Genomic DNA, 22,844 nt, shown 5'->3' on the forward strand with positions numbered 1-22,844 from the left:
TGCAAGGCGCTAACCAGCACCCATCAGGAGCAAGGGTGAAGTGTCTTGCTCAGGACACAACGGACATGACGAGGTTGGTACTAGGTGGGGATTGAACCAGGGACCCTCGGGTCGCGCACGGCCATTCTTCCACTGCGCCACGCCGTCCCTGATGATGCAGTTACATTATTATATCAACTATCAGAGAAAGAAACTCTTCATTTAACATAATGTCCTTTTTTACTGCTTCAACACAGCTCAATCAACACAGAAAAAGGTAAAGTGAAATAACAGACAGACAGGGCTTTGCTGTCCGTAACACACACACCGCAAAATGAGCTAACGTTACGCTAAAAGCGAATTAGCCTTCACCTCAAGCCAGGACTGCGAGCAAGCTGAGCTGCCGTTTGTTTGTAGAACGTCAACGGGCTCATAGTGATGTTACTAGTAGTTGACTGGGAGGTGTTTATTATAATGTGGGGAGAGTCCGCAGCCTGATGATTACCTGCTAAACACCTATCTGCTAACCCCACAACAGAAGCACTGACTCCATGCGCTCTGAATACGCGCTGCTGATTGGCTGTTACCGCTCTGCGTGTAACCAATCAGATGGTTGTGTGGGTGGGACAATGCTGGGTGCTGTGTCCAGTACTGACAGAGACAGAGGCAGAAGAAGCGGAGCAGCTTGTTAAGACTTTAGCTTAGGCGGCTACTTAATATGTGAACTCGTTCGGTACACCTCCGAACCGAACCGAAACCTTCGTACCGAAACGGTTCAATACAAATACACGTACCGTTACACCCCTAACATCTACACAAGTCATTTTCATGCAAAACGTAATGTGAGACTGCACTTAAAAAGGTTTTTACATCCCTACTGGCTCCAAAAAGTAAAGTAAAACTTGGCGAGGAAACAGCCACTGAAGCAGCATTTAGAGCCGACTCCGCCAAAGTTAGTGTCAGCTTCCCAACATGCATCTTTCATTTGCACAATGACGACAAGAAAACATGGAATTAAGTAGGTCAATTCTACTTTATTCACCAAACAAAGTGAGATCATATCTACACATCTGTGTTGTATCTAATATTCATGTAATCACTTCTGTTAGAAAGTTGGGATAAAACGCACACTTCCTGTGTGATTCTTCCTGTGAGGTGTCATTGAAAGTTATCTTTTTGTTTGTCACAGCCAAATAGCGATAAGCATTCTTATTAAAGTCCAAATTAACACATTTCTGACACAACTCAATGCAAATAGGAGGTTCCAATATCTATACAGGCAAGGCCGCTCCTAGCTAAATTGGAGGCCCCCAAATACAAAAATTGTTCACTTTTTTTATTCATGTGAAACCATCTTTATTTAAACTTAAATTAAATTGGAAGGCTGTTTAATACTAAAACAAATTCATGGGAAATAAATTGTTCAATGATTTCTGTTTTTTTTTAAGTGCAAAATATAACATGATTAAAACAGCTTCTTGACATGTCTCAGGATTCAATCCCAGTTCCCCTGTCTACCAGCCCAGCACTTCAAACTCTGTGCACCACCGGGGCCGATGAGATTATCTGGGGTCATTTGCCAACATACTCTCACCAGTGACGGAGCAGGATGGGGCTCGGAATGTTTGTCAGGCATTACCTGACATCTCACATGAGCTTTCTCACTCACGCCCGCACGGATCGCGGGGCCCTATGCGCAGTTGGTTATCTGCGTTTAGGGAGGGGCGGCCCTGCATACAGGTAATACTGAATATACATAAACTTATTTATTACGCCTTGTGAGGACTGCGGGGACACGATAGTTCAAATTATCTGACTAAAAGAAAACAATATCACACTTTTTAAGTGAGCATTTGGACACAAAGGAGGTTGAACACAAGCACTAGTCCTAGAGGGAGCTATACTTCATCAGGTATGACATCATTAGAAACACATCATACAGCAGACTTCCAGGAAAGGACAGCGTACAACAGCAACTGACATTTCCACGGTGATTTGTGCTATTGTAATATAACATAAGAATAGAACACATAGTAGAATTCTGTACATCTCCTTGTAAGTTTGCAAAGCTGCTCGAAATAACACGTGTACACACACACACACTGCTGTAATGTCAGATGTTGAATACCAGATGCATAACGATGAGTTGAGTCTGCAGGAAAAGTACAGCAACACAACAGAGGAAATGAAACCTAAGTAAATCCCCAGCTAACAGGAGGATGCCGTTTGTTAGCACGAGACTAATGAGAGCTAAGACCAATACGGGTTGAAGAGAACGTAGCAGAGGAGGCTAGAACTGAAATCCACAAGTCACTGGGGGATGAAGCAGGGGAATGCAAATAAAAACAGAAGTCTCGGCTCAACGTTGTTTCCTCCTCCACTTACTTCCTATGCCAACTCTCTCCCCCTTGCTCGCACGCCCGTCACACTCAAAGACACTTTTTCCCTTCAAGCCTTGCAGATCTGGGTCTCGGTCACGAACTTGTTTTCAAAGTGATGGATGGTGAAACACTCTTCTGCGGAGCGCTTATGGATGCCTCCACCTGGCAGAGACAACAAGTCAGTTAGTGTGGGGATTATAACCAACTGACACAAAACGGAAAGAGCAATATTTGTTTGCTGACAGCAGACGTGCGGTCAAATTTGTTTTCAACAATCATTATCTGACCTGCCGGCTTGGAAGACATTTGGTGAGTATTTTAGGAGCTTTTTGTTGGGGTTGAGTGTGTGATTCCCTATTTGACTACCGTATTTTTTGGACTATAAGTCGCAGTTTTTTTCCATAGGTGCGACTTATACTCAGGAGCGACTTATGTGTGAAATTATTAACACACTACCGTAAAATATCAAATAATATTATTTAGCTCATTCACGTAAGCAGGCGTGTGATTTGACCACAATGAAAAAGACTGAAAAAAATTTCCGGGGGTCTGGGGGACGAAGGCCCCCAGCCAGGCCCCCCGAAGCTCCTGGTTTTTCACCTAAAATTAACAAAGACAGCACCATTTGAAGAAAATATTTTAGTGTTTAAAGACATGAAAACATAATCAATAGAACATACCTTGCTTCAAGTTGTTTCATATGTTTTTGGCGTTTCGCATGTACTTCCAAAGCCTTGAAACCTCGTGATCCATAGTCAATATTATCACGACACCACGTGCACAAAACCTTTCCGGGACGATCGATTTTCCGAATAAAATCACCGAACAAAGTCGTAACTTCCTTCTTCCCAACAGTATCAGTGATTTCCCTTTCCATCCAGTCCCATCGAAACTTATTTTTGACATGTTTATCAATTTCTTTTACTCGTAAAGCGTCCTTTCTCTCGAGAACCGACATCGTTTACATATGGAAAATGGCGGTAATAACCATTATGAATGATGACGTTAACGTCATCATTCATAACAGATGTCCTGATTGGTCACAAGGAACATATCGACCAATCAACTACGGCGTAATATAAACAACGTCTCGAATCTTGATTTAGGGTCGGAAAAAAAACGGACAAACGGGAGATAATAATTTTTTTTTTCCCGAGATTAAAAAAGACGGAATTCCGACTTTAGACGGAAAAATCACATGCCTGCGTAAGAGACTAGACGTATAAGATTTCATGGGATTTAGCGATTAGGAGTGACAGATTGTTTGGTAAACGTATAGCATGTTCTATATGTTATAGTTATTTGAATGACTCTTACCATAATATGTTACGTTAACATACCAGGCACGTTCTCAGTTAGTTATTTATGCCTCATATAACGTACACTTATTCAGCCTGTTGTTCACTATTCTTTATTTATTTGAAATTGCCTTTCAAATGTCTATACTTGGTGTTGGATTTTATCAAATAAATTTCCCCAAAAAATGCGACCAATACTCCAGTGCAGCTTATATATGTTTTTTTCCTTCTTTATTATGCATTTTCGGCCGGTGCGACTTATACTCCGGAGCGACTTATAGTGCGGAAAATACGGTAGTTAGCCGACAATACATTATAAGAGAGACTGGGAGTGTAATGCGGCTAGAGCTAATCAATGTGTCACGACTGTCACTTCAATTGTAAATTATGTATACCATATTTTTCGGACTATAAGTCGCAGTTTTTTTTCCATAGTTTGGCCGGGCTCCAGTGCGACATATATTAATTTTTCCTTCTTTATTATGCATTTTCGGCAGGTGCGACTTATACTCCGGTGCGACTTATACTCCGAAAAATACGGTAATTAACATTTGCAACCATTTGCAGCTTTTACGGTCCGTATCGCGGCAGTGCGAGGTGTGATTTTTTGGGAGGAGCATGTCACGCCACGGTCACAGAAAAAATATCCAGGCTTTAAAGAATGAACTCGAAACAAAACCAGCACAACGCAACTCAAGGCGTACTCGGAGAGCAGTGTTGGGACTAACGCGTTACAAAGTAACGCGTTAGTGTAACGCCGTTAGTTTCGGCGGTAACTAGTAATCTAACGCATTATTTTTTATATTCAGTGACTCAGTTACCGTTACTACATGATGCGTTACTGCGTTATTTTTTATGTAGTATCGGCTAAAAACAGAAGATCTGAGTGTGTTTTATTGCAGCGCTGCAGTGTCGTCCTTCTGAATCTTCTTGTGTCACAAGAGGCGCGCTCTGTGGGTGTCTGGGTGTGGGTGTGGGGATGGGAGGGGGGTGAGCAATACGACATAAACCGTTGGCCAACCAAAAAGTAACCACAGAACACTACACACGGTATAGTGTTCTGTGGTTACTTTTTGGTTGGCCAAGCGGACGTGACGACAGGCTGTCCTCACTCAGGTCCGCACGGACCTGGGGGGGTGGGGTGGGGGGGGGGGGGCGTGCCTTAAGTCCGGCTGGAAATCGGGAGAAATTTGGGAGAATGGTTGTCCCGGGGAGAGGCACAGAAATTACGGGAGGGTTGGCAAGTATGAGATATTCTCACTTCTTTTCTTTTGTCGAGCACAAAGAAAAAAACAACATTTTAGTTAAATGTAAGTTGTGTCTTGGATCAAAGATCCCGTCTACTGCCCAAAACAACAATTCAAATCTGCCTGGTTAGGCTTTGTGTATGTCACGTGTGCTTTTCTTAGGTGAAGCCAGGTTTACAGCTATGTTGTTATTATGCTGTTTGTTCCTTATGTATGTTATGTTGCAGCTATTTAAAAGAGTTTTGTCAATTTGTTCTGGCCTGAAATAAATTGGCCCTTTGAAACATATCTTTGTCTTTGTGTGTTGTATGTAGACCACATTGCTTAGCAGAGTTCAGTGATGCAAATACATGTCAAGTTGATCAACACATTATATTATTCTCCAGTGCAATAACAGTACTGAAATGAAGGCTAAAAGGGCATTAATGGGAGGTTTAAAAAAAAAAAAAAGTAGAAGTAACTAAATATTTACTTTTCACAGTAACGCATTACTTTTTGGTGTAAGTAACTGAGTTAGTAACTGAGTTACTTTTGAAATAAAGCAACTAGTAACTGTAACTAGTTACTGGTTTTCAGTAACTAACCCAACACTGTTGGAGAGCAGTGAAGTGTACAAGCGTAATAAAGTAAGAATGTGTACATGTTGGCAAGTCTGCCAAATTGGAGGTATTGCCGTATGAGTGAAATAATACGGAGCCCCTAAAGGGACATGGGGGACCACATTTTTTTATATATTATATAATGTACCTCGTGCTCACGCAAGAGTTTCTCATGAGCTCAAGATAGTTTCTCATGCGCAAGAGATGTTTTCCCGTGAGCACAAGAAACATATAGGGACATGGAGAAAATATTTTTTTAGATGTTTCTTGTGCTCGCAGGAAAACATCTCGTGCGCATAACAAACTTTTGCGTGCCCACAAGATACAAATCTTAAAAAAAAAAAAAAATCCCCCATGTTCCTTTAGGGGCTCCGTAAAATAACAATTCATTCATCATATTTTATCAATAATATGTTTTAAAAGTTTAACTGTATGTTTGGCCACATTTTAAGGATGTGTGATACGGCCTGAAATCCATATTGCTATATACCTTGTATAATCAATAAAGCTGACAATTACTGTATCTGGCATACAAATAATAAAGAAGCATTTCACACTGGCTCCTGATATGGCTTCTGACGTACAGGATGCAGGAACATATTGCGTCATTTCCAGTTGTATTATTTTCTGAAATGTAATTATTAATCTACTTGCTAATTTACTGTTCATAGCTGGTTCTGTTAGATTAGATTAGACATTAGACAAACTTGAATGATCCACAAGGGAAATTGTTCCACACAGTATCTCAGTTACAAAGGATGGAAAGTGTAAGGATGGAAGGGACAATGCAGGTATAAAATAGACAAAAAATTGCCGTAGTAGCAATATAAAATATAACATATATGTAATATTTACATAATTTTTGTACAGTATATCATATATACTGATATATTATATTATATTATTTTATATGTTTATATCTTATATACAATATACAACATATATACCATGTACAATATTACAGTATATGTAACAGCTGCAGCATAAAATAGAGAGTAGATCCAGCAGGAAATAGACATTATAAACAAAGAGAGGTAGCTAACTGTTTTGTTGTAACATGGTTTCCTACACTCCTGTTAAAATGTAATAAGCACTTATCCTTCTCTATCAATACTTTACATTAGTTTTGGGCGATACTACAAATGTGGGTATCGATCCAATACCAAGTAGTTACAAGGGCAGTATTGGTCATACCAATTACATACACATTTTTCAGGATCAATAAATTATTAGATTTTTTTATGACAGCTGTAATCTGAAAAATCACAGAATGGTGATGTAACAATATCAAATATTATTTAAATTATTTTGTTTTATTACATACACATTTTTATAAATTCATTAGAATATTATTAAACAAAAACAACAAAATACTATTGGCTCTTATTTCTTGAGTTTGTGAACAATAACGGCAATAAAATGAATATGTGATCTTTAAAAATATTGATCTAATCACTGCAGTAGCAAACATATACTGATACTATACTTGGTATAATTTTTTGTCAATATTGGGATGGATCCGCTCATCCCTGTTTACATTCCAAAGTTTTCGCTTAGCGGTTAACTATGCTTTTTGCATCCTCCTATGCTGTGTAGTGTAGCATTTCTAGCTACCGTATTTTCCGCACTATAAGGCGCACCTAAAAACCACAAATTTTCTCAAAAGCTGACAGTGCGCCTTATAACCCGGTGCGCTTTATATATGGATAAATATTAAGATTCATTTTCATAAAGTTTAGGTCTCGCAACTACGGTAAACAGCCGCCATCTTTTTTCCCCGTAGAAGAAGCGCGCGGTGCATGCTGGGATATGTGACGTTTCATTTCCATTTGTGTGTTTATGTAAAGACCCCAAAATGGCTCCTATTAAGTGTGTTGTCTGTCTAATTATAAATAATGCAGACGAGGCGTGTTAACTGAGTTCTCAACGTTTACTCACAGCGTGCTCATAACCACATTCTAACTGCCAGCATACAACGCTTCTCAGGGCTACCGCGCATGCTCGTAACTATCGTTGCATGCTGGGTAGTGTAGTTGTTATATTTGCTAGCTCATAACAGCACATTGAGAGACACGCTTACGCGCTTAATTCAATACTCGCCGTCATTCCGGGTGGATTGACAAAAGACCTCCAGCCGCTAGATATTGGTGTCAACAGGGCATTCGAAGCTAGACTGCTAACTGCGTGGGAACAGTACGAAGAAGCGCGCGGTGCATGCTGGGATATGTGACGTTTCATTTCCATTTGTGTGTTTATGTAAAGACCCCAAAATGGCTCCTATTAAGTGTGTTGTCTGTCTAATTATAAATAATGCAGACGAGGCGTGTTAACTGAGTTCTCAACGTTTACTCACAGCGTGCTCATAACCACATTCTAACTGCCAGCATACAATGCTTCTCAGGGCTACCGCGCATGCTCGTAACTATCGTTGCATGCTGGGTAGTGTAGTTGTTATATTTGCTAGCTCATAACAGCACATTGAGAGACACGCTTACGCGCTTAATTCAATACTCGCCGTCATTCCGGGTGGATTGACAAAAGACCTCCAGCCGCTAGATATTGGTGTCAACAGGGCATTCGAAGCTAGACTGCTAACTGCGTGGGAACAATGGATGACAGAAGGCGAACACACCTTCACTAAGACGAGGAGGCAGCGCCAGACGACGCCAACATCTGCCAGTGGATCGTAAATTTGCCCAACTTTTCACTTCGGACACCGAAGACGAAGGATTTACGAATGAAGAATAACTTCAGAAAGTGAGCGCTATGTTTATTTTGTGTGTTGTGACATTAACGTTCGAGCAACATTATGTTGCTATTGCTCTGCACTATTTTGAATTTTACTATGTTTGTGATTGCACATTTGCGTACATTTTGGGAGTGAACAGAGTTGTTAGAACGCTGGTTTTTAATATATTATTAAAGTTTGACTGACCTATCTGACTGTTTTTTTGACATTCCCTTTAGCGCAGCGTAGGCGCGGCTTATAGTCCGGGGCGGCTTATTGGTGGACAAAGTTATGAAATATGCCATTCATTGAAGGTGCGGCTAATAATCCGGTGCGCCTTATAGTGCGGAAAATACGGTATTCCTCGTCCTCCAGTGATAATGAGACAGTTTATTTGCCACCATGGAGTCGAGGATTACTGACTTTGAACCGAGGCACCATTGTAGTTACGCAACTGCCAAAAACAACTCAAAAGAAACAGTCACATGCAGACCTGGGAGGCTGGCACGGCGCTCCATCTTGTAGGTGTCCTTGCCGTTGCACAGCCGGCGAATGTAGAAGCCCAGAGGTTTGATGTCGTCGATGCGCTCGGTCACCACCAGGTCCTCGTGCACCAGGTAGCTGCGGTACGAGCCAGACTGGACAGAAGAACAGGAGATTGTACTAACAGCTCATGCACACACTTCAATCTAATATGAACAAACTACTGTTCTTACATTACTAGATGGTGTAGACCAGTGGTTCTCAACCTTTTCTCAGTGATGTACCCCCTGTGAATTTGTTTTTAATTCAAGTACCCCCTAATCAGAGCAAAGCATTTTTGGTTGAAAAAAAGAGATGAAGTAAAATACAGCACTATGTCATCAGTTTCTGATTTATTAAATTGTATAACAGTGCAAAATATTGCTCATTTGTAGTGGTCTTTCTTGAACTATTTGGAAAAAAAGATAGGTTTTTATTTATATTTATAAAGGATTTTTGAATTGTTGCTATTTTTAGAATATTTTGAAAAAATCTCACGTACCCCTTGGCATACCTTCAAGTACCCCCAGGGGTACTACGACAATGAATCTCACCCTATATCCATATACCTTGATTTTTCTCTAATCAACGTTTCACTTACAAGTTCTCTTTATGTATTTTATGTGTCTAAAAATAAATCTGGCATTGATTTCCCATTATATAAATTATTTTTTTAATAGTAATAAATACCTGTACACACCCCCTTTCTATCGCCAGGCTTAAAATGCCGCCCCCTTTTGGTGTGACGTCATCTACAGAACGAGAACCCATTTCTCCACATATACAGTGTTGGTAAAGTCCATACATCATAACTGATATGGTTGACATTTTGAGCAGGAAAGAAACATAACATTTCCGGACTTCCCTGCTCTTTCATAGACACCATAGCCTGTGTATCCTCATGCTCTTTCAGCATTTCCTCAAGCATCTTGAGGGAAAACATCAGTAGAAGAGGACACAAAACAGAATACCGTATTTTTCGGACTATAAGTCGCAGTTTTTTTTCATAGTTTGGCCGGGGGTGCGACTTATACTCAGGAGCGACTTATGTGTGAAAATATTAACACTTTACCGTAAAATATCAAATAATATTATTTAGCTCATTCATGTAAGAGACTAGACGTATAAGATTTCATGGGATTTAGCGATTAGGAGTGACAGATTGTTTGGTAAACATATAGCATGTTCTATATGTTATAGTTATTTGAATGACTCTTACCATAATATGTTACGTTAACATACCAGGCACGTTCTCAGTTGGTTATTTATGCGTCATATAACATACACTTATTCAGCCTGTTGTTCACTATTTTTTAATTATTTTAAATTGCCTTTCAAATGTCTATTCTTGGTGTTGGGTTTTATCAAATAAATTTCCCCCAAAAATGCGACTTTTACTCCAGTGCGACTTATATATGTTTTTTCCCTTCTTTATTATGAGTTTTCGGCCGGAGCGACTTATACTCCGAAAAATACGGTATCTTGATTTTTCTCATACTTGGGATCCATGGCGTCCAGATAATCAACATTTCACTGACAAGTTTTCTTTATGTATTTTATGTGTCTAAAAATAAATCTGGCATTGATTTCCCATTATATAAATATTTTTTTTTAAAAGTAATAAATACCTGTACACACCCCCTTTCTATCGCCAGGCTTAAAATGCCGCCCCCTTTTGGTGTGACGTCATCTACAGAACGAGAACCCATTTCTCCACATACACAGTGTGGGTAAAGTCCATACATCATAACTGATATGGTTGACATTTTGAGCAGGAAAGAAACATAACATTTCCGGACTTCCCTACTCTTTCATAGACACCATAGCCTGTGTATCCTCATGCTCTTTCAGCATTTCCTCAAGCATCTTGAGGGAAAACATCAGTAGAAGAGGACACAAAACAGAATACCGTATTTTTCGGACTATAAGTCGCAGTTTTTTTTCATAGTTTGGCCGGGGGTGCGACTTATACTCAGGAGCGACTTATGTGTGAAAATATTAACACATTACCGTAAAATATCAAATAATATTATTTAGCTCATTCACGTAAGAGACTAGACCAGGGGTCGGCAACCTTTACCAGTCAAAGAGACATTTTGACCAGTTTCACAAATTAAAGAAAACAATGGGAGCCACAAAAATCTTTTGAAATTTTAAATGAAATAACACTGCATACAAAGTTTTTTTTTTGCTTCGTGCTATGTATAAACCAAGGGTCTCAGACACGCGGCCCACACCTTAATATGAAAATTTAATGTTAGTGCGGCCCGCGGGTTTTATATGAATGGCGCTTGACAGTGTCATACTTGTCTACCCACCTGATTTTTCCGGCAGACTACGAATTTCAGGGCAACTATTCTCTCGAATGTGCCGTGATGGTACAGCATTTAGCGCCCACTACAACCAGCGTGCCGGCCCAGCCACACGTTGTACGGGGCTTCTGCATGCTCACTTCAATGACAGCAAGACATACTTGGTCAACAACCACACAGGTTACACTGACGGTGGGGGTATAAAAAACTTTAACACTCTTACTAATAATGCGCCACACTGTGAACCCACACCAAACAAGAATGACAAACACATTTCGGGAGAACAACTGCACCGTAACACAACATAAACACAACAGAACAAATACCCAGAATCCTATGCAGCCCTAACTCTTCCGAGCTGCATTATACACCCCCGCTACCAAACCCCGCCCACCTTAACGACGCACAGAGGGGGGGTGTGAGGGAGCAGTGTTGGGGTGGGGGCGGAGTTTGGTGGTAGCGGGGGTGTATAATGTAGCCCGGAAGAGTCGGGGCTGCATGGGATTCTGGGTATTTGTCCTGTTGTGTTTATATTGTGTTAAGGTGCAGATGTTCTCCCGAAATGTGTTTGTCATTCTTGTTTGGTTTTGGTTCAAAGTGTGGCGCATTATTAGTAATAGTGTTAAAGTTGTTTTATATGGCCACCGTCAGTGTAACCTGTGTGGCTGTTGACCAAGTATGCATTGCTGTCACTTACATGTGCAAGCAGAAGATGCATATAACAAAAGGCTGAGCTGGCACGCTGTTTATACAGAATGTAGAAGGTGCTAAATGCTGTACCATCATGGCGCGCCCTTATTATTATTGTAAGGGTGAAAATCGTAGAATATTAATCCCGGGAGTTTTCTGTGAGCGGCACTAAAATCCGGAAGTCTCTTGGGAAAATCCGGGGGGTCGGCAAGTATGCAGCTGAGCCGCATCAGAGTGATCAAAGAGCCGCATGCGGCTCCTGAGCCGCGGGTTGCCGACCCCTGGAATAGACGTATAAGATTCCATGGGATTTAGAGATTAGGAGAGACAGATTGTTTGGTAAACGTATAGCATGTTCTATATGTTATAGTTATTTGAATGACTCTTACCATAATATGTTACGTTAACATACCAGGCACGTTCTCAGTTGGTTATTTATGCCTCATATAACGTACACTTATTCAGCCTGTTGTTCACTATTCTTTATTTATTTTAAATTGCCTTTCAAATGTCTATTCTTGGTGTTGGGTTTTATCAAATAAATTTCCCCCCAAAATGCGACTTATACTCCAGTGCGACTTTTATATGTTTTTTTCCTTCTTTATTATGCATTTTCGGCCGGTGCGACTTATACTCGGGAGCGACTTATACTCCGAAAAATAACGTACATCTATTAAGAAGCTTATTGGTGTGTTTAGTGGGACAGGCGAAAGACAAGTTGGAGAAAATGGGGTAGTTTTGAAATTACCGTATTTTTCGGAGTATAAGTCGCACCTGCCCAAAATGCATAATAAAAAAGGAAAAAAAACATATATAAGTCGCACTGGAGCCCGGCCAAACTATGAAAAAAACTGCGACTTATAGTCCGAAAAATACGGTAATTAATGTGTCTGTGGGGCCCGGTAGTGCCACGGTCCCCGGACCGGTGGTTGGGGACCACTGCTGTAAATGACGTCAGCCGGCTGATGCATTTTGGAGCTAAAAGTGGGCGTTCCAAAATGTGCTGAAACTCTTTAGAAAACCAACCTAGAGTCACTACTGTGTCTATTCTACCTGTAAATTTTTAGGTGCAAAACTATGAAATATGTGTCAATGTCAGCATTAGAGGGACCCTCAATGCAGACGTCCTCAATTACTTTTAATTTGCCAAAGGGCAGGATTTTTTCTCGGCAGACCCATGAGGGCCAGATGGCCGATCACGACATGGAGCATTTGAACACAACTTTAATGCAAGTGCAGCCTGGACATAGAGACATGTCATTTGTGCTTCATTTGTATTTTGTTACAGACAGACATGCCGGGATTAAAGCGCACTATCTGAAATGATTTTAAATCTCTGGATTAGCGCAGGTAAGAGTGAGTTTCGGGCGGTGTGTTCATGTCTGTACTCGCCATCAACTGTGAGAAGAGGTCGATGAGATCCTGTGGGGGCAGCACCACTGATGTGTTCAGTGGAATCACAAAGCAGGTCCTCAGAGTCAGGTCCAGGTACGCGGTCAGCTTCTACACAAGACACACGCACACACATCAGGATATTGGAGCATTACATTGACAGGTGTGGCCCTCCCTCCCTCACCCTGTTGAAGTCGTGGAGGATGTAGGCGGGGTCTCCGGCCCTGAAGCGGGGCGGAGGGACGCTGATGACGGCCATGCTGTCCGAAATCTCCACCTCCTCCTCCACCCTTGGGAGATAGTATGGCCGGCTCTCGACATCGCCCCCAGCAGACACGTCGCTGAACTGCATAGCGCCATGATACAGCCTCTGGACGACACAGGTGAGAGAAAAAGAGCATCTTTGAGTGCATAAAAGACACCAGATTTAGGTTAAAAGGTATCAATCATCGGGTACTGATGGGGTTCCTCAAGTGTGTGTCAGTAAGTATGCACAGTGACAGAAAGTCGACGCATAAACTCAAGAGTGTTTACAGAGTACATTATTGAGGCCACTAGGGGGAGCCAAAGTGCTCTAAATGCAGCCTAATTGACCCCAACATGCTTATTGGGTGGTTGCTTCATAAACTGTTTAACTACTGGCCATTTATTAGGTGTTGCCGCTAAAAATGGGGTCCCCCAGTCAATTTTTGGGGTCCCACTTTTTTGTAACCGTTTTGAAAACAAATGATACATGTATGCATTATCCTGTTATATCTCACATTCATTATTGTGTTATGGAAAATGGTTGGCAGAAAAGCAATCAAACAATGTACTAATATGATCCACTTCAAGAAACTCTTCAAACTTAAAGTGTTTACAAAGTACAAAGAAGAAGAACCATAATAAACATTCTGAATTTATTTAACTCATCCATTCTTTCATTCTTTCACTCACAAAATAATCTTACTTATTTCAACATATGAAATGTAACTTACTTCACCAATTATTATTTATTTACTTATTTTATTGTGATTACTTATGGAGTATATTGTGAATAAATTGAGAACAGGAAGTGAACAAAAGTTTTAGCAACTGTTATGTAAAAGAAAAGGGGTAGGATTAAATAAGCTCTGCTTCTTCCTACTCCTTTTCGAACATGTTGAAAAGAGAAACTGGAGATTGTGATGTATCATGTTGTATACTTGCATGTTCGAAATAAACTCAAACTCAAGTTAATTCATTAAAAAAACAATATAAAAGAAAACACATTTTTATGCATATGTAAATGTATTCAGGTATAAACATTCATTCACTTTCTTCTTTCCTTCACGGATCTAAACTTTACCGCTGCCGGTATTTTTTCTCTATTTTTATTTATATTTGTTCTATTTTTGGCCAAAGTAAGACAAAGAAAACAATCTGAAGTTGTCTTTATTTTTTGTTTTAATGCCATGATTTTAATAGTCCAGCTCGTGTGCACAGATTTTCTTCCATGCGGCCTCTGAGCTAAAATGAGTTTGACACCCCACATCAACTTCAGATCTATCTGTCAATTCTAAGTTTTTATTGTTTTTTTTTTCCGGCCTTTTTTTGTCAAATAAAACTATGTTTTTTCATGGCAAACACACAACATATGCAAAATGTGAAATATATACAGTATATTTATAAAAGTGGAATATTTTACATCAAGTAATCAGAGCCTTGGATAGGTCAATAATTGATTAAAAACATTGATTTTGATTAAATATTATGTTTTGAGCAATGACAGTTTTAAAGAAAAAAACAGCTTTGTTTTATTAGTCAACATTGAAACTTTTTCTAAATTACATTTCACCTGTAAGCTTTTTTATTCCACTTTTGTTATGTTTTTGTTTATTTTAATAGTATTTTTAGAATGTGCCATGGGCCACAATGGCCTTCGGGCCACACTTTTAACACCCTTGCTATAGATAATAAAAAATTAAATCTATTAAGTTTATCGATAAAAAGCAGAGCCTGGCGACGCATGCACGTTATCAGCATCTTTGCTTCAGTAAACAATGACGGTGATGACGTCATTGTCAGCGATGCGAGCGACACATGCTAACTTGTCAGCCACTTCTCCAAGTGACTCCTTTTGAACACTCCTCGCACATTAACAGTTCAAAAGGCACATATTTGCCCCGTTTGTTGACCTCCAAAGTATGTTTTTGGGGTGGACGAGTCTGGTCGGTTGCTGGTTAGCTTGAAGCTAACAGCTAACAGCTAGCCTGTCTCCATCCTCGAACAATGTCGATCCAGCGGGAGATAAAAGTGAAGTTTCCATGGACTCACTAAGACTAAAACAAGTCATTTACTGGAGTCATGGCACAGGATGACGTTAAAAAGGTTGACTTTTCACTCACCTTAGTGTTTACCACGAAGTCTTTCTTTTGACAGCCCCTCGCGATAAAGTTGTCCAAGTGCAAACTGAGGCAGTAATTGTGATTGATAAAACTTTTCGCGAATCAAAATTTCGGAAATTGTACCGGAACGTTCATTACTTTGAAGTCGACCAATAAAAACGCAACAAACGGAGACGGAAATTTGACACGGCAAATATAAACAAAACACCGGCGGAAAGCGATAATCGATTTAAAAAAAATCAAGGAAACCGGAGTTTTGACCCGGAGAAGGCAGGGTTAGTAAAAAAAAAAAAAAAAAAAAAAAAATCTGTGTCCCGGCACGCGTGGACTTCCGGAAATGCGCTTCCTAACTGATTTCAATGCGTACAAAGACACAAAAAGTGTGTTAACGCCAACAGTGTGTGTGTATATTATATATATATATATATATATATATATATATATACACCGGTATATATATATATATATATATATATATATATATATATACATATACATATATATACATATACATATATACATATATAAATAAAACCTACTCAGTGGCCTAGTAGTTAGAGTGTCCGCCCTGAGATCAGTAGGTCGTGAGTTCAAACCCCGGCCGAGTCATACCAAAGACTATAAAAATGTGACCCATTACCTCCCTGCTTGGCACTCAACATCAAGGGTTGGAATTGGGGGTTGAATCACCAAAAATTATTCCCTGGTGCGGCACCGCTGCTGCTCACTGCTCTCCTCACCTCCCAGTGGGTGATCAAGGGGATGGGTCAAATGCAGAGGACAAATTTCACCAAACCTAGTGTGTGTGTGACAATCATTGGTACTTTAACTTATATATATATACACACATATATATAGTTTATAGATTTATAGCATTTCTTTTAGCATGTCCCGTTGCTGCGACAAATTGAAATGAAACTCTGAACTAAGTTTCATTGTATTTCGTGTGCAATTACAATGAAAGCATGTAATCTAATCTAATCTTGTTTAGAAAGGGTTATTAGGCAAAGTAGGGCTTGGGGGACAAAACGACTATGGATTTAAATGGCAGTGGGATCTTGACTTTTGTTAACTTATTTCGCACTATTTGACCTTATTTATTTGTAGGCCATAAAAGGGACTAACTGTTTTAAAGTACAAAGTATTCTGTTGATATTGTTACATTGTTTTATACTGTAATGTTGTTACAAATATCGTTGAAAAATAAAAAATAAAAATCATTGAATTGTTCACAAATATGTTAATTGCGATATTTTTTGTGTTTTATGTGTGCCGAAAATCTGTCCTGTGTTTTTTTATGATTATAATTAAATCGGGGCACAGAGACAATGTAATACAATGTGCAATATTAAGATATTTTGCCTAATATGAAAAAAATGTTATTCATTCTTTATCATTCTATTTTTGATTATTTGTTTACTCTGTGTTATTCTGATATGTCCACTGTCCTGTGTAATGTATTGGTGTTGCTACCTTTGGAACCTTAAAGAGGAACATTATCACCAGACCTATGTAAGCGTCAATATATACCTTGATGTTGCAGAAAAAAGACCATATATTTTTTTAACCGATTTCCGAACTCTAAATGGGTGAATTTTGGCGAATTAAACGCCTTTCTAATATTCGCTCTCGGAGCGATGACGTCACAACGTGGCGTCACATCAGGAAGCAATCCGCCATTTTCTCAAACACCGAGTCAAATCAGCTCTGTTATTTTCCGTTTTTTTCGACTGTTTTCCGTACCTTGGAGACATCATGCCTCGTCGGTGTGTTGTCGGAGGGTGTAACAACACGAACAGGGACGGATTCAAGTTGCACCAGTGGTCCAAAGATGCGAAACTGGCAAGAAATTAGACGTTTGTTCCGCACACTTTACCGACGAAAGCTATGCTACGACAGAGATGGCAAGAATGTGTGGATATCCTGCGACACTCAAAGCAGATGCATTTCCAACGATAAAGTCAAAGAAATCTGCCGCCAGACCCCCAGGAAAAGAGAGCGGATGAGGGTATGTCTACAGAATATATTAATTGATGAAAACTGGGCTGTCTGCACTCTCAAAGTGCATGTTGTTGCCAAATGTATTTCATATGCTGTAAACCTAGTTCATAGTTGTTAGTTTCCTTTAATGCCAAACAAACACATACCAATCGTTGGTTAGAAGGCGATTGCCGAATTTGTCCTCGCTTTCTTCTGTGTTGCTGGCTGTCGTGTCGTTTTCGTCCGTTTCGCTTGCATACGGTTCAAACCGATATGGCTCAATAGCTTCAGTTTCTTCTTCAATTTCGTTTTCGCTACATGCCTCCACACTACAACCATCCGTTTTAATACATGCGTAATCTGTTGAATCGCTTAAGCCGCTGAAATCCGAGTCTGAATCCGAGCTAATGTCGCTATAGCTTGCTGTTCTTTCCGCCATGTTTGTTTGTGTTGGCTTCACTATGTGACGTCACAGGAAAATGGACGGGTGTATATAACGATGGTTAAAATCAGGCACTTTGAAGCTTTTTTTAGGGATATTACGTGATGGGTAAAATTTTGAAAAAAACTTCGAAAAATATAATAAGCCACTGGGAACTGATTTTTAATGGTTTTAACCATTCTGAAATTGTGATAATGTTCCCCTTTAAGAGAGTTTTGAGATAAGAGCTGTGACTTGGCTAAAAGTTGAATTACAAACATCCCCACAGTTAGTTGGCATAGCAAATGTCACAATGAACTCCGTACATTCTACCCAAAACATATAGTCTATTATTACTATAGCTGGAGATCGATATAACTTTCTTTTCCAACCATGGGAAGGGAGAAACTGAGTGAAATTGCGATAATGTTCCTCTTTGATTTCAAGAAAAGGAACAACAAATAAAAGAAAAAAAAAATGCCAATTAAAAAAACGGTATTTTATATTTAGAAATTGTTAGCTTAACTAATTCCAAACAAAATACCTAATAAATGTAAATATTAGTCGTGACCAACATGCTTTTGCTGCAGGCAACATTACATGTATTTAAAATAGGAAACACTTTTCCAAGGAAATGTAATGTAAATTCTCTTTATCACTTTGGCATTGATATTATTATCATTTCAACACCGTTATAGTCTAATACAGGGGTCCCCAACCTTTTTTGCACCGGGAACCGGTTTAATGTAGGCATTATTTTCACGGACCGGCCTTCCACTTGTGGCAGATAAATATAGCAAATAAGTGCATGAAAAATTAATACATAAAAAAATTCACCATACCATTGAATTAGTGGGAGCCCCTGGCCTTTTCCCTTGGCAAAAAAAGCTCTCCATAGACTTTAGTTTTTTACTCAGTTTTGCTAGTAGTAGTAGTTTTTTGGGGGCTTTAGTGTCTAATGGGTTATAGGTGATACATCACATTAGGGTTGTACGGTATACCGGTATTAGTATAGCACTGTGATACTAATGAATCATTTTCGGTACTATACCGTCCTTGAAACGTACCCCCGTCAAAGTCACGTCGTGACATTGCTGGTTTACGAGCAGACGAGCATGTTCGGCGGCACACAATCACGGAGTCCTTACAGACACAGTGTGTAGACAGAAAAGGGAGAACGGACGCATTTTGGCTTAAAAACTAACAATAAAGGTGAAGTTATAACACTGAAACGCCCTCAGGAAGAGGTGCTTTAAGACATGGCTAGCTATCCATTCGCCGTCGGCAGTGTTTTAGCGACTTCTAAATCACTAATCTTGGGCTCCATGGCGACAAAAAAAGTAAGTTTCTTACAAGTATCATCCCTGCAGTACGAGGAATAGCTAAACATGCTTCACTACACACCGTAGGTCACCGGCATCAAAATGTAAACAAACGCCATTGGTGGATGTACACCTGACATCCACTGTAATGATATCAAGTACAGGCACATATCTAATCGCTACTATGATTACGTCTATATTTTTTGGCATCACATCTTCTTTCTTTTTTACAAATGTATATTATGTTTATAAACTCAGGAAATACAGTATGTCCCTGGACACATGAGGACTTTGAATATGACCTATGTATCATCATGTAACGACTTGGTGTCGGATTGATACCCAAATTTGTGGTATCATCCAAAACTAATGTAAAGTATCAAACAACAGAAGAAGAAGTGATTATTACATTTTAACAGAAGTGTAGATAGAACATGTTAAAAGAGAAAGTAAGCAGATATTAACAGTAAATGAACAAGTAGATGAATAATTAATTTTCTACCACTTGTCCTTAATAATGTTGACAAAATAATAGAATGGAAAATGACACAATATGTTACTGCATACGTCAGCAGACTAATTAGGAGCCTTGGTTTGTTTACTTACTATTAAAAGACAAGTTGTCTAGTATGTTCACTATTTTATTTAAGGACTTAACTGCAATAAGAAACATATGTTTAATGTACTGTAAGATTGTTTTGTTAAAATAAAGCCAATAATGCCATTTTTTTGTGGTTCCCCTTTATTTAGAAAAGTATCGAACATTTTTTAGTACCGGTGCCAAAATATTGGTATCGTTACAACACTACATCACATTCAAAGACAATTGCACGGATATACAATAAAGCTAGAAATACTAGCCATTAGATCCAATAGATTTCTGTGGATTTCTCTTTCCATTCTAAAAGTTATGTATTCATATTTTGTGCAATATTTCATACGTAGATACACTAAGGTTAGCTTTTTTTTTTGGTCCAATTTTCCAATGCGTAAATACATCTGTTATTGCTAACTACTTGTGTAATAGGACTATGTGCAATAATACCAGCACTTTAACTTACTAGGCCAAATGAGATGTGTATTTCCTTCCTTCAGCACAAGTATTATATGCAACAATTTAGCACTTCTCCATCTGCCTTATGCACTTTAACTACTATGGTCACTTTGTTCCTGATCTGCCCTGATCTTAGGTCATCAACCTGCCGCGGACTGCAGATGGAACCTAGCTTTTGGCTACGATTTGGCACCAAACAGCTCAAATTTTTGTTTCATCTGACATCACATGGACGAAGATAAGACCTTCTGGAGAAACGTTCTGGGGTCAAATGAAACAAAAATTGAGCTGAAATCAGAAAGGGCGCGCATTTCTGGAAGTCCGCGCGTGCCGGGATGCAGATTTTTATTTTTATTTTTACCAACCCTGCCTTTTTTGGGTCAAAACTTCGGTTTGCTTGTTTGTTTTTTTATCGATTATCACTTTCCGCCTGTGTTTTGTTTACATTTGCCGGGTCAAATTTGCGTCCCAGTTTATTGCGTTTTTATTGGTCAACTTCGAAGTAATGAACCAATTTCCTACGTTTTGTAACAAAGATGCAACAAATATAGCAAATGGCGACTTCCTATCAGGAGTTTTATAATACATCTATGACAGTGGTTCTTAACCTGGGTTCGATCGAACCCTAGGAGTTCGGTGAGTCGGCCTCAGGGATTCGGCGGAGCGTCCGCCGCGGAGGTCAAGACACACCTGACTCATCGTGTAAATAAAAACTTCTCCCTATCGACGTATTATGGATACCCCCAAACAATGTTCTCTCTAGTTTTCCATATGCGTGAGCAAACGTAAAAACTCCTTGAGCATTCAGTGGAGCACATGTGAGCGACATCAGACGTGCACATGCACTGTGGCCACACCAGCAGCACACCTGTCCCAAACCTGACTAAATAACAAGTTAAATGTTTTATCATTATAATCAAATGACAGCAGTCTTTTCCATGAGATTATTTTGTAATATAAGTGTTTTGGCCCACTTACAATGACAATAACAAAAAATATTGCTTTTCATGAGCTGTGTACTAGTATTGTATGTCTGGGTGGGGGGTCTGTTTTGGAAATAATTTGTACCCCTTTCAGCATTTAGTTCCCACTAAAACATTCACATGTTGCACAATGAGATGTAAACATGGGATCATGTACAAACTTTCTGTTTGTAAAATATATATTAGTATTTCTTTAACATGATAACATAATTTCATGATTAATATTTATAAATGAAGATTAAATTAAAGAAAAAAACATTTTATTTTTCACCTCCCACCTCCAAAGACATGCACCTGGGGATAGGTTGATTGGCAACACTAAATTGGCCCTAGTGTGTGAATGTGAGTGTGAATGTTGTCTGTCTATCTGTGTTGGCCCTGTGATGAGGTGGCGACTTGTTCAGGGTGTACCCCACCTTACGCCCGAATGCAGCTGAGATAGGCTCCAGCACCCCCCGCGACCCCGAAAGGGACAAGCCGTAGAAAATGGATGGATGGACTTAAGAAGGGTTCGGTGAATGCGCATATGAAACTGGTGGGGTTGGGTACCTCCAACAAGGTTAAGAACCACTGATCTATGAACAAGCTTATTGGTGTGTGGGACTGGCGAAAGTTAAGTAGGAGAAAATGCGGCCCCGGGTCTCTGTGCGGCCCGGTAGTGAATGCGTCACGGACCGGTGCCGGTCCCCGAACTGGTGGTTGGAGGACCACTGGTCTAATACACATACTAGTTGAGTGATATGATGGACAGAGGGGTTGGGTAGAGAATACAGGTATAGATAAATAGAAATGTACCTTGGGGGTGAAATAACGATAGAGACAAGCTCCCCCCACGATGAGTCCACTAAGGATGAAGGCGATGCCCAGCAGTGTTACCAAGCAGCGACCTGTGGAACCTGCGATGCCTATTGGAGCTGCACCCAGCTCCGGGTCCTGCACACACACATACACATTTTGTAATCAAACACGTTCCATGCATGCATCTCTATTTACAGTCCAATGCTCAATATTTGCACATTAGTGCACATTGCATGAAAGTGCAAAGCCGCCAAGCTGACCGCATCTTGTCCCTGCAGCCGCTGCAGGCCCGCTAGCAGTTTTTAGTATCGGCCGTTAACCGTTTGCTCACCTTCACCGCGACAGGCTCCTTTCCGAGAGCTTTCTGCGCCAACGCCGGGTTAAAAGCAATCTTCACCATTTTTCCGCAAAGAAAATGGTTTTATTTCCAAACGTAGAAAAGAAAAGGAAGCGTCGATGTCTGCGCGCTGCACTATCCGGCTCAGTATGATCTGCAAGCTCGTCGTTGTGACGCACTTTGCAGCCTCGGTTTAGCGACCACTTCCGGTGGCCGAGGGCGATTAAAGATGGCAGCCAAAACAAAACACCTAAAAATAATCTATACGCGTAAAAACTGCATGTATGGTGTATTTTTTATTTTTTTTGCAACTGTGGTGATATTCATAGTTCCACTCAAATAAGTTACTATTAGTTGCTTTTAATGTTTCGTGTTCTTAATAAACATGAGTTGTGTTTGGCGCCATCTACTGGCTTTTAGTGGACACTACCAACA

The 22,844-nt window shown here is 39.9% G+C and overlaps 1 protein-coding gene across 1 annotated transcript; it reads right to left on the reverse strand.

The window, feature by feature from the left end:
• Positions 1-993: 993 nt before the first annotated feature.
• Positions 994-22,612, reverse strand: LOC133575234 (integral membrane protein 2A-like). The gene is made up of 6 exons (XM_061927815.2): positions 22,404-22,612; positions 22,070-22,207; positions 13,333-13,518; positions 13,149-13,259; positions 8,726-8,870; positions 994-2,522 (listed from the first exon to the last, which is right to left on the reverse strand). The coding sequence occupies exons 1-6, from the start codon at positions 22,470-22,472 to the stop codon at positions 2,428-2,430; spliced, it is 744 nt and encodes a 247-aa protein (XP_061783799.1). The 5' UTR covers positions 22,473-22,612; the 3' UTR covers positions 994-2,427.
• Positions 22,613-22,844: the final 232 nt, after the last annotated feature.

Source organism: Nerophis lumbriciformis, linkage group LG35 (assembly GCF_033978685.3).
Source record: "Nerophis lumbriciformis linkage group LG35, RoL_Nlum_v2.1, whole genome shotgun sequence".
NCBI classification, from domain to species: Eukaryota; Metazoa; Chordata; class Actinopteri; order Syngnathiformes; family Syngnathidae; genus Nerophis; species Nerophis lumbriciformis.

Bases quoted from the DNA above. Each gene is read 5' to 3' on its own strand.
- LOC133575234 (XM_061927815.2), bottom strand. From the start codon at position 22,472: ATGGTGAAGATTGCTTTTAACCCGGCGTTGGCGCAGAAAGCTCTCGGA. The intron at 22,208-22,403 runs GTGAGCAAACGG...GTGTGTGTGCAG, and splicing joins AGGAGCCTGTCGCGGTGAAG to GACCCGGAGCTGGGTGCAGC. The intron at 13,519-22,069 runs GTACATTTCTAT...TGTGTCGTCCAG, and splicing joins ATCGTTATTTCACCCCCAAG to AGGCTGTATCATGGCGCTAT.